Raw genomic sequence first — 12,534 nt, forward strand, 5'->3', positions numbered from 1 at the left:
GCACCTGGAAGTTAAGACTAAGGAAACAGAACCACAAAAAGGACAAAACAAAGGCGTTTATTATAGGAACATTCTCATACGCCACCAGAGATGTCCACAGGTGGATGTAGAGACAAGCATCCGAGTGGTGTCCCCACACACTTCAGGGCTACTCCTTCTCCTTCCTTGGGGCACGTGCACACTCTTGCCCGCCTCGTCACTGGAGACCCGTGACGCCCCCACTGTGGGCTATGGGAGACACCCATGAAGGAGGCTTCTCTCTGTGGCCAGGCCCCCCCCATCAGTGACAGTCCTGTTTTCACAGCAGGAAGAACAAACAGAATCCCGCCCCCCACCCCCAACTACACGCAGATCTTCTCAGCTGCCACAGATGGTGAGGCGGGGGCGCTAGGTGAGGATATCGTGGGCCTGGTGCTCCACCAGCATCTCCATGCTCCTCACGTCAGCGCACCAGAACTCCAGGCGGTCCTTCATCCCCTTGATCTGAGGCAAACCAGGACCACACGGGTGTCAGGACACTTGGGAATCCCAGGTGCACCTCACCAGCTAATTCTTTAGGGCAGCGTTAATAGAAAGGACATCAGAGCTGGGGGAGCGGGCTGTGTGAGAGGTGATTATCCCAGTCAATTCTTATCGCAAGGACATTTAAAAAACTTGCATGAAAGAAAACAGGCAAGAATAGAGGAAATCCTGAGGATTAAATATCCAGTAAATATGGACAAGATGGATCGGAGCTCAAACCACAGAACTAGGAACATATCTGATCAGAGTACCAATTTTAAGATTAAAAGGCTTCATCAGCACAACCAGCACTGTAATTATGATAAACTTTTAAATGCAGGGCTCAAACCCCAGGCTTGTATTAAATTAGGCTCTTTAAAAACCCTTAGTCCCCACAGCAGTAATATATTCTCTGAAATCTCTCGTCAATACTGCTTTCTTCCTAAATGGCTTCCATCCAAGCGAAACTAAGACAGCACAGATCCCATCCGAACCACCCACGGAGGTGAACTACGTGTTACCTGCTGCAGATCCAACACTCGGGGCTGCACCCAGGTCATGTGAACCCGCTTAGCCACCTCGTCAATGCTGCCTTTCACCAGACCCACCGAGAGCGCCTTCATCACCAGCAACTCCACCTGTGCAGAGAGGGGCTGATGTGAGTCACCCCAAGGCCCTAACTGTGGGGGAACGAGACACTGTGTCTTCTGTGGTTTGGAGTCTGGGGAACAGTGCTCACAGGAGCTCCAAACCCTCTGGGGGGCAGCTTTATCACTGGACCATCCTGAGTCCAACAACGTACCTCGTTCACGGTGATTTTAGCACTTTTGGCAATTTCTTCAAAAGTGAGTTGTCTGTGATTGGCAGGTCGTGTGAAAGTCATCTGAAAAAAATTTTTTGGTTAACTATTTTTCCAAATAAAAACTGTCAGAGAACTGACTGAACAGATGTTTTGTCAATACTTGCTCTGAAAACACAGATTTTACTTCTATCCCACATACGAAACTCTTCCTGAACATTAGCCATGTATCTTATCAGGAACAAGTTTTCCGTGCTCAGATAATAAGGTGAAATAAGCTCCACGGCAGTTGTCGGCAGCGGTCAGCACCGTGCCCCGAGCAGTGCTTGTGGCCACCACGTGCCAGGGCCACACTTGAGCTGGGGCAGCACGGCGGCCCAGAAACGGAAGGTCCATCTCCTCAGGAAGCTTAAGTTCTAGTAGGGAAAGAGGTGAGCACGTGGAACGGCGCGTACAATGAGGTGGCAGCTGCTTGAGCTAAGATGGTCAGGGAGTACCTCTGCTAGTCTGGGTCTTTGCGTTATCTTAGATGAGACTCAAATACAAACCTCAAAAAGCAAACGGTGGCAAAAGAAAAAGGAAGGTGGTGGAGAGGGGGTGTGGCCAAAATACCACTATGAGAGGCTTGGACAGTGTGCAGGACCCCATGGGCTCACCTGCAGGTTCCTGGGTGCTTGCTTACCTCCATGAGGCACAACAACTGAATTTTCCTCAGAAGCTGGGGTTCGTTGGCTGCTAAATCAGGCTGAAAGGTAGAAAGACCTCAGTTACCTAACCTGGGCTTTGAAATTCCTTCTACAACAGATCGAACGAAAAGAAACTTGGCATGTCCAAACACCTTGCACTGCAGGGTCGTGGAGGCTCGCTTCTCTCAGGACACCGTTACCTGGTGCCTCCCTGAAAAGCCATGCCCCACATAAGACGGCATTTACAGTGTAAGATTTACCCTAATGCCACAGACACCAGGGGGCAGGACCCAGGTGCAGGCGTTTCAAGGAGACTCTTGGCACAAAGAAAGGCAAGGAAGGACCCGTCCTGTGCCTGAGCAGGTCCAAGCGCACTGCCTGCTCGGTCAGCTCCGTGTGAGTGGGGCCTCCGAGGAACACACTCCTTAAGTTCCAGGGAGTTTTCTGGGCTGAAAGAGCAAGTTCTTAAGTTGTCATGAAAACCAGCACTGTCACGAGAACCGGAGTGTGCCCTTCCGCACGAGCCGCGCAGTCTCCTTGCAGGAAGGCCACAGGTTACTGCTGAGCAGAGACAAAAAATGGAGAATGGGTTCCCTGATTCAAACATTTAGGAACTCATATCCCAACACAGGCAGCCCTCCAGGGACATTTCTGCCACAGGTACAGGACAGGTCAAACTCTTCAGAAAGTGCCCACTCCCCCCCCCAAATGGGCTCTCGCTGCTTAGACACACAGCGCTGGCAACGCACTTCTGAAGTTCTTATGTTTCTACAGCCAGCCATCTTTCTTTCCAAGTGGCACACCTGTTTCTTTCAAAGATCAACTACACAGCCTGTAGTTAGGGTTGGCTGGGCTGGTTTTCTGCATCTTCACAGCCCATTTACATCTACTCGGCTCCACTATCTGTGAATTCCACAAGTTTATTTTGAACTTTGAGAAAACTGAAATTTCAGAAAAGTACAAAAACAATCATCCCTATCGCTACAAACGATTTAGTAATATTTGCTTCCAATAATCTCATTTAAAAAATAAACTTACTATGAAAGTTCAGGTCCTTGTTAATACCTCTTCTCCCTGATCCATACCTCCCAGAGGTTCCTCTCCTTGCCTAGTGCCCTCTCCCCTGCTGACCCCTTTCCCTCTACACTGACCGCTCCCTTCCTGCACAGGCTGTCCTGCCTTCCCGCACTCGAGGCTCTCCCCGGCTCTCATCACTCACTCACTTTGGCCTCACCGACCCTACTTCAGGTCAGCAACATGCTAAAAGCTTCCTTTTCCTCTGTTGAATACACTCTTCTCATATTCTGCACTTGGCTAAATTCTACTCACAACTAAGATCAGATACAGAGCATTACTTCTTTTGGATCCTTGGTGACGCCCCTGTCACCCAGATGACACTCCCCTGTCATATTCTGTTATTAGCACCGAGCACTACCACAGTAACTGAATTACTGCCGTAACTAGCCGCTTAACCACCTGCTCTGAGAGCAAGACTGGCCTGTCTTCACCTCCTGTCTCCCCAGAGCCTGCTGTGTAGAGGGAAGGTGCACAGAAAACACGTGTTAAATCAATGAACAGACGCAGGATGAAGGCTGCAGGAGCGCTCAGCCGTCCTTCCCATGACTGACCTGCTGGCCCCAGGCGGTCTTCAGCGTCTGGAATCTCTCCACGTTGCCACTGTTAAAGGCGTAAAGGGTGTCAATCAGCCACTGCCGGTCAGTGCTCCTCAGTGATTCCAGCACGGGGTGCATGAGCTGCGAGGAGGAGATGGTTAGCTGACCACAAAATCAATCTCCCCCTTGTTAAGAAATCTGTGCCCAGGGTCCACTTACAAGTTCTCCAAAGTTAAAAACTCCCTCGCCAAGCAGTCCTGCTAGTCCCAGCGTGAAAGCTCTCTCCTGCTGCTCAGACACTGCGGCAACAACACAGCTCCAGTGACACCCAGTTACGAGAATCAGTCCTGTTTGGCTTTAAAAATCTCATAAAAAAGTAAAGAAACCATTCCCTGTAATGGTCATATCACGAAGCCTTAACATGGTTTTTAAAAAAATTTTTTATCTTTTATTTTTATTTTATTTTTTAGAGAGGGAAGGCGGGGAGAGGCAGAGGGAGAGAGAATCTCAAGCAGGCTCCATGCCCGGTGCAGAGCCCGACAAAGGGCTCAAACCTTCTCACAAAGGTCTGAGATCATGACCAGAGCCAAAACCAAGAGTCGGATGCTCAACCGACTGAGCCCCCAGGCGCCCCATTAGTCATCGCTTAAAGTACTGGATTAACTCAAATTATACCTGGAACCACGTGTACAGGTTTTGTGGGAAAGACATTCATTCGTTTACTTACTCCTACCCAAATACGTGACTCTATTCATATTTTCAGCTAATCTACTTCCTGGAAGAATTACCTTTTATTCCTCTTAAAGTCACCTCATCTAGCCTCTTTTCAGAATAGAGTGAACCTACTTCCTGTTCCCATACAACAATTCCCCTCTCCTGACCCTGTTACTTGCTTTTTCCAATGTTTCTCTTGAGATGCAGGAATTAAAACTGCACTACCATTTTTAGGAGTTGCTGGTCTCCACAGCTTCAACAGTGTACTGTGAGAAACACCTAAAATGGGCTCACATTTCTTTTCTAAACACACTCCTTGCACTTTCCCCAAAACGTATTGTTCACTTTTCTTTCCATTCCTCAGATCCTTTAAAGATTTCTGTAAGGTGTTCCCCTGGATCTTGTTCAGTTTCTGGCACAAGATTCTCAGGTGCAGGGTTTCACCGTGCCCTTCTTGCTGCAGGGGCCCAGAGGCTGACGCTGCTGGGCTTCTCACAAAGGTCTCTGATTCAGAGAACAGGGAAGACTGGCGAAGGAACAGCGAGGGGCTACCGGGCGCAGTCTTGTTTTCGCCTGAGCTAAATTCTGAAGGCAGGCCCGGGGAGAAACTGACGGCTGCATGGCTCTTTCTACCCTCTACCACCTGCGCTCTCTTCAACGAGGGATGGATACACCAGGGTAGCTTCTGAGACCTGCTACCGTGCCTCAAGAGCGTGCTCCTTCGGCGTGGACTTTGACGGCTCCATGTTACCTGGCAGATCCTTGATGTCGACACAGCCCAGGAACCGCAGGGCATCTCTGTAGTAGGCTGCGTGGTTCCCGACTGTTTGATAGTATTTACTGGAGAGGTCGTAGAAACGACTGTGAACCGACGTCACACCAGGGAGGCTGCTGAGCGTCTCTTCCACATCTTCAATGGTTTCCTAAACGCAGGAAGCAAGGTTGCCCTCCTTTTTAGCTTAAAGCACCTTTAAGGAAATACATGACATGAAGACTGACAGACGGGACTATGTGAAAATGGAAAATTTCAGCTCATCCAAGACACACACAAAAAAGAACAAAAACAAGCTACAGACTGGACAAAGGTATTTACCGCACACGTAACCCACAAGGGAGTATGACCAACACTATATACAGAACTCTTACATGTCAACAGGAGGACGGCAACACAAAAAAATGGGCAAAAGAAAAGATATTAACAGGCAATTTACAGAAGTGGAGACATGAATGGAGTGGTCAATAAACCCCCAATGAGATGGCATTTCATCTCCACCGGACTGGCAAGAATTAAATAGCCTGAAAATATCAAGTGCTGAAGATATGGAGCTTTGGAAGTGCCAGGGGAGTGTGAACCATCGTGGAGAATCTGGTAAAGGGGTAAAACACACACCGTATGCCTGTAGCCTCACCTCCAGGGACACGCGCTGGTGAGGAACCAGGCATAGAAATGCTGATAACTATCAGTACTGTTCGTAACAGGAAAACCCCCGGGATCCCTTCAATAGGAGACTGGTGCATAGGCTGTGAAACAGTCTAACAGTAGAATACCAAATAACGGGAAGAATGAATGGGTCACAGGTATCAGCACAATGACTCTCAAACCTCACGCCGGGCCAGTCACTCAAAAAAATACTACGTATCACTTAGACTTACACACCCCTATCTAGCGAGTATCAGGAACCACACGTGCACGGGAGCACTGCTGGTGCAGGAATGCGCTCTGAGGGCCCAGCAGCTCCAACTGTGCACTGCTGCTTCGGTCCTAAGCTGGGTGGGGTGCGCGGACACCCACGACAGAATTCTTTATAGTATTCTCTGGCTTTTGATAGGTCTTAAATATTTCAAAGCAAAACGCAGTAAGTATGTATGCAGGACAGGACTGGGAAGCAACAAAAAATAAGAAAGGTTGTTTTAGGGCAATGAGAACATCAACACTTACCCCAGTATTTTCTTAAATATTACGGTTACCAAAAAACCCAAACCCAAACTCAACACAGGTAGTCTCTGCTTTAACAAGGTGGCCTGAACACATAAGTTGGTCTTACTGCCACCCATAACCACATCCATCCCCCAAATTACACTAAAACGGAAATAACAAACAGAGAGAAAACTTCTACAAGGATTAGAAGGCAGAGGGGGCAAAGGAGCAGCCTGTGACCTGTCGTGGTGAGTGGGCTGACCCTGGTCAGTGAGGACCCCATGTGGACAGTCGGAGGCTGTCTGGAACCGTCCTGCTGACAGATGTACTGTGCTTGCCCAGGGCAGTCCCCTTATGTTAAAGGGTAATAGGCCTCAGAGCAGCAACTGACTCTCCATGGTTTTGAGAAACAAAATAAAAAACTGCATGCATGCACACAGACCGATGGGGCAAAGAAATGTCGGCAATGGGAGCGCAACAGAGGATATATGAGAGTGCCTTGTGCTATGTCTGCAACTTTTCTATAATTTAAAATCACTTTAAAAGGTAAAATGGAGAAATAGGATTCCCCCCCCCCCCATAACTCTAAACAACTTTGTAAACCAAAGACAAACCTGTATTATAGCAACCTTACCTTTGTGACCTGTAGGTCCCCGATGTTTAATTTTAGAGCTCCAATCGCAGTTTTACACAGGATCACTGCCTCATCGCTACTTTTCACCTACAGACATCAGAGACAAGGGGACCTGAGAAGTGTGGGCAGGAGACGAACAAAACATCTGCACACTGGCTTCACTGACACGACTAGAGACATGCCGTCTCTACAGGGTGTGTACAGTGGGCACAGACAAAAACTGTAGGTCACACATATTCTAAAGATTTGGCTCAGACTTCACATTTACCTTTTCACGAGTCTTTTCCAGAAAAGTAAGAGCCACATTAGGATCTAGAAAAGGCAGAACAACAATGTCAGAAGAACCACCAAAGGAGTATCTTTAGAGATTGGTTCCTACCAACCACAACACTTAGGGTAATCTCTAGAGTTAGATCATAAAATATAATAAAAACGTAACTTAAAATCTGGCATTTTCTATCAAAATGTACAAGTTCAATTAACTTATATTTCAAAATCATTTTAATCACCATTTGGATCTTCTCCTTTATGACACAAAATGAGACTCACCAGTCATCTGTCTAACTACATGAAGAATGATTTCTACCAGGGACAAAGGGTTCACCCTGAAATAAAAACGAGCAGTCTCTGAGTGTCACTAAGCATCAATGTTTTCATGTTCAAAGTAAAAAACCGATAAAGGTGTTTTACCTGTGTTCAAATTCACTGATGAAGTTTTCATAAAGCTGTGGAACCAAAACACGTAGAGTAATTACAGAATGTCTTTCATTCTGCAAAATCAAACATGCCCGCCATGCCCACCACGTAGCAGGCACTGCAGACATGTTGGTGGGCTGACAGGAGACCCATACTGGAGTTTATTAATCACCAATGGGTTACTGAAGAAAGCTATGGTTTTTTTCCTGGGAATTAGATCCCTGACCTGTAAGAATCTCCTAGAGAACAATTCCTATATTCTTTCTCCAAAGTATTTCAGGTAAAACAGACTATCGGTTTGAAAGATTCACTAACCTTCAGATTTTAGGGGCTGCAGCCTCTATTACCAAATTTATCAGCCATTCAGCAAACACCTGAGAACTGACTCAGACTCTTTGCTAGGTACTAAAGACACAGAATGTGTACAATAAAAGTTGGGCTTTCAAGGATTCCTGGCCTAGTAGAGCAGACTTGTAAAAAAATAAATGACAACACTACGAGTTTACAAGCGAGGAAAAAATCCCACATGGGTGGATCAGCCAAAAGGTGAGGTTCCGAAGAAGGTTATTCCAGAAGTGGTGATAACTGAGTTTTAAGGAAGGAAGAGGAGTTAGAGAGCTGGACACATCCGGAATGGGAGAGGAGGTATGGAATTGGGAGAACATTCCAGACAGGAGCAAACGTGCGCAAAAGCACTGAAGACACACTGCACTGTGTTTTAGGAGCACTTCTGGAGGACACACACAGTGGGAGGCACTGGGCTTGTCCTTGTCCTGAAGGCTAGCCGCAGCCAGTGGGACACACGGTCACACTTGTACTTTAGGAGCACGACCGGGGGCAGGGAGGACAGGGAGGGAACAGAAGGAGGGACAGAGACCAGCTGAGGCTACTGGTCAACACAGGAGAGCAAGGGAGCCACAGCAGTGAGGGTGGACAAAGGGAGATTCACTGGTCACAGGGAAGGGGAGCTGACAATGACCTCTGAGCTTATCGCTGGGTAACTGGGCAAAGTGGGAAGAGGGAGCCTCCAGGTGGGGTCAACTTGGATAAGGAGAGTCTGTAATTCCTCTGGGATGTGAAGATAGAGAGTCCCTGTGAAAGAAAATGTGGTGTATATGCACACAGAGCGTGGGGTAGTATTCAGCCATAAAAAGAAGGAAATCCTGGGGCGCCTGGGTGGCACAGCAGTTAAGTGTCTGCCTTCGGCTCAGGGCGTGATCCCGGCGTTATGGGATCGAGCCCCACATCAGGCTCCTCCGCTATGAGCCTGCTTCTTCCTCCCCCACTCCCCCTGCTTGTGTTCCCTCTTTCGCTGGCTGTCTCTATCTCTGTCAAAATCTTAAAAAAAAAAAAAAAAGAAGGAAATCCTGCCATTTGTGACAACATGGATGAAACTGGAGGGCATTTTGCTTAGTGAAGTAAGAAAGACAAAGAAAAACAAATACTGTATGACTCAATTCTACGTGAAACCTAAAAAAACTGAACTCATAGAACAGATTGGTGGTTGCCAGAGGCAGGGGGTGGGGGCGCAAGAAATGGCTGAAGACAGTATGTCCAGTCATAATCAAGTCCTGCAGATATAATGTACAGCACGGTGTCTATAGTTAACAATACTGTGCTGTATATTTGAAAGTTACTGAGAGAGTAGATCATAAAAGTTGTCATCACAAGAAGAAAAAAAGCATAACTGTGAGATCGATGTTAACTAGACTTATTGTCATCATTTTGCACATATACCTATACTCTACACCATAAACCAATACAGTATTATACGTCAGTGATTTCTGAGTAAAACTGGGGGTGGGTGGGTAGGAAATGTCCCTACAGCAGCCAGTTAGTTATTTAAATCTGGCACCCAGCATGGGGCACCTGAGTGGCTCAGTAGGTTAAGCGTCTACCTTTGGCTCAGGTCATGATCCCTGGGTCCTAGGACTGAATCCTGCATCTCCCTCTGCCTCTGCCTGCTGCTCCCCCTGCTTGCGTGCGCGCTCTCTCTCTCTCAAATACATAAATAAAATCTCTAAGAAAGATAAATCTGGCACCCAGCAAAGAGCTATCTAAATAAAATGGCTTTTTCATTACAAAGGACTATTTCAAAGATATCTTCTTCATTAAGAGGGTATTCTCAACCTTTCTGATACCCATTATAATTTTGCAAAAACCCATCCAAAGAAAAAAGAAACTCAAAATTACTACTGGTCACTGCAGGTTCATGAACACGACGTGTCTGAAAGTGCGGGCTGAGTCCCAACAATTTTTAAAGGTTTGCTTGCCCACTGACACAGTAAACACCAGTCTGTTGACCTGAGTAAGTGTTATGTTACAGGGGTTGAGGGAATATTTTGCTCTGTATAGAAAGTGATTTAAAGACAAGAAAGTAAAGGATAGAGATGAATAATCATGAATTATTCATTACTATGATATAGAACCTTAGGGAACAAGTATTAAGACAGCTCTAATTTATTTTCCCACATAATCCAGAAGACAGAATGCCCAGTAAAATCTTTAGGTTTACAGATGAATAGAAGTTCCTTGGAAGGAGTAAAATGTCAAACTGGTGGGTATAAAACACAAGAAAATCTTAGGATCCCAGGTGGTGGGGTAATAAGGTGGTTTGCTTCACCGTGAGCACATATAAAGTAATGTATCCAGGGCAATGCTTAACAAGCTATCAAAAACTAGTTTTTGGTTCCAATGCAGGTTTAAATCTCTGATTCATTCAGAATCTGAGAGAAAGGCATCAAAGAGTAAGATGCCAAGAAAGACTGTAAAGAGTAAGCTACCAGTGAACAAATTGGTGGGGGTCTGTCAGGGAGTGTGGGGAAGGCTGGGGCAGAGAATGTTTCCCCCCCACCACCTGTTCACAAAATTCTAAACGTGCCCTACTACAGAGGATTTCCCCCTGCAAACCTCCCCACCCCCAAGTGAAGCACAGAGGCTCCATGTTCCACACCACCCAAGACAAGGCATTTGGGCAAGCAAGCAGATCAGTGGGAGGGAAGGACGCAGACTGATGACACTTGTCTACAAGGTCCCTATGGTTCTCTTCTACCATCTCCTACCCCATCCCCCAAGAAGTTTGCACTTTGAATTTCTGAGTAAGTTTCCAAAAGTATAGTACTAAAAAAAAAGCCTACGAACAGTAAGATACAGGGCACCCTATGCTATAAGACAGCATTTTAGGCAGGGATTTTAGAAGAAGTCAGACTGTATTTGAAGACTCCTCTACCACCTATTGGCTGTGATCTCCGGCAAGTTACTCAGTCTCTTGGTGTTAACTTCTATGTCAAATGAATAGGATAACAGTAGTGCTTACATCCCAATATTGTTGTAAAGAGTAAATATACAAAACCCTTAGAACAGTCCCTGACATACTGACGGCTGAGTAGGTATAATGCATTAATATAAAGCCCACCTATTGTTTTTAGAAGTCCTTTATATTTATATAATCTGACCTAGCATGGCAAATCATTTACCTTTATGAGGCCATCTCCTTGGGCAAAGCATGGGTCCTGCACAAAATCAAGCACCTGGAGTGTCAGTTGATGCCACAACCTGAAAAACATAAGGCCCTTAATACCTATAAACTAATATCCAGTCACAGACACCTCCAGCCTTGATAGTCCTATCAAATAACAAATAGTAGCCAGTTTCTACTGTGTAACAGGAAGAAAGCTAAAGCAGATGCTAATACACCGGAGCTCTTTTCCTTGCTCTGCTATTCACCGGTATGTCACCCTGGAGAACATCTTTTTAATTACCTCAAGAATTACTGTGAGGTTTGCCTGAAAACAAGAATTTGGAATCACTCATATCCAAGTTGAAATCCTGGCTCTTCTATTTAACAGGTGAGTATCTCAGGGAAGCAGCTTAAAGTGAGCTTGTTTCCTCCACTGTAAATGGGATGAATGAAGGATTAAACTCGCAAATGAATAAACCCTCTAGAAAAGTGACGGTACCGAAGTCTAATTTTTAAGAATGCAAATAAAACGCTAATAGCAGAAAGCTGCTGAACATCACCCAAATATATATTCATTTTCTATGTAAGAGGCACAATGCTTAACGCTAGGGCTGTTAACAGGGAAGTTGTCACAGAAGGTGTACTTTCCTATGGAACAATGCTAGCCACTTATTCTATTCGTTCGAAAACAGGCTGGTGCTTGGCAACAGACAATTTGTCATAAAATTCATCCTAAGTAAGCCTAAACTCTGAGATCTCAGGGGCACAAAGCCCAATACGAAATGTAATGGAAAGTAGGGACCATGGGAGAGGGGAGACGTGGTTGAAACCCAGGGTGTAACCAGCTGCAGAATCAAGAGGGAAAAAACAAAACTGCATTCGGCTCTGGTTTATCCACTCCAGATCGCTGAGAGTGGGCGTAGATACAGCCACACCATACCAAGGCCAAGACACCAGGATCTGCTGTTCAAAATGCATGGCAGCCTTACCTCTGAAAGGGTGTTTGCTTGTTTGCCTGGAATCAAGAGCGAACATCCTTTAAAGCCCTGAACCCTTTTCGTAAGATCAGGGGAAAGGGAGTTCAGGAACTTCAGTCACAGCCCCTCGGTCAGGAAGGCAGTGAACCCTAGGCCCCCCAACTCTGCCTATGGCTCTGCCCCTCTGTCCCCGTGGGCTGTTGCCCCTCTCCCTCCTCAGCGCACCTCCCCGGGGTAGCCTGCTCCCACTCTCCGCACGCGGGGCTGAGCGCCCCCGGTCCATCAAGGTCCCGCCCCTCCCCCCGCCGCCCCCTCTCTGCCTCGCTCTCCCATCACTGGGGCCCGGGGCGCTCACTTCTTCGTGTAGAGCTCCTCCAGACGGTGCCACACGGCGGCCTGGCCGGGCCCGGAGCTCTGGCTCTGCTGTAAGAAGCCAGGAACGTCCTTCATGACGGCAGGAAGAGCCAGGGACAGCTGTACGACGGAGGTGTCAGCGCCGCGGGAATGGCCGCCGGAAATGCTCACTCACTTCCGGC

General features: G+C 46.9%; 1 protein-coding gene across 1 annotated transcript; it reads right to left on the bottom strand.

Annotated features, from left to right (window-relative positions):
• Positions 1 to 40: 40 nt before the first annotated feature.
• PSMD13 (proteasome 26S subunit, non-ATPase 13) lies at positions 41 to 12,530 on the bottom strand. The gene is made up of 13 exons (XM_002930618.4): positions 12,354 to 12,530; positions 11,038 to 11,116; positions 7,556 to 7,590; positions 7,415 to 7,470; positions 7,134 to 7,177; positions 6,866 to 6,952; positions 5,065 to 5,236; positions 3,819 to 3,898; positions 3,615 to 3,740; positions 1,983 to 2,045; positions 1,304 to 1,384; positions 1,023 to 1,139; positions 41 to 483 (listed from the first exon to the last, which is right to left on the bottom strand). The coding sequence occupies exons 1-13, from the start codon at positions 12,446 to 12,448 to the stop codon at positions 388 to 390; spliced, it is 1,131 nt and encodes a 376-aa protein (XP_002930664.1). The 5' UTR covers positions 12,449 to 12,530; the 3' UTR covers positions 41 to 387.
• Positions 12,531 to 12,534: the final 4 nt, after the last annotated feature.

Source organism: Ailuropoda melanoleuca, chromosome 16, assembly GCF_002007445.2.
Source record: "Ailuropoda melanoleuca isolate Jingjing chromosome 16, ASM200744v2, whole genome shotgun sequence".
Lineage (NCBI taxonomy): Eukaryota > Metazoa > Chordata > Mammalia > Carnivora > Ursidae > Ailuropoda > Ailuropoda melanoleuca.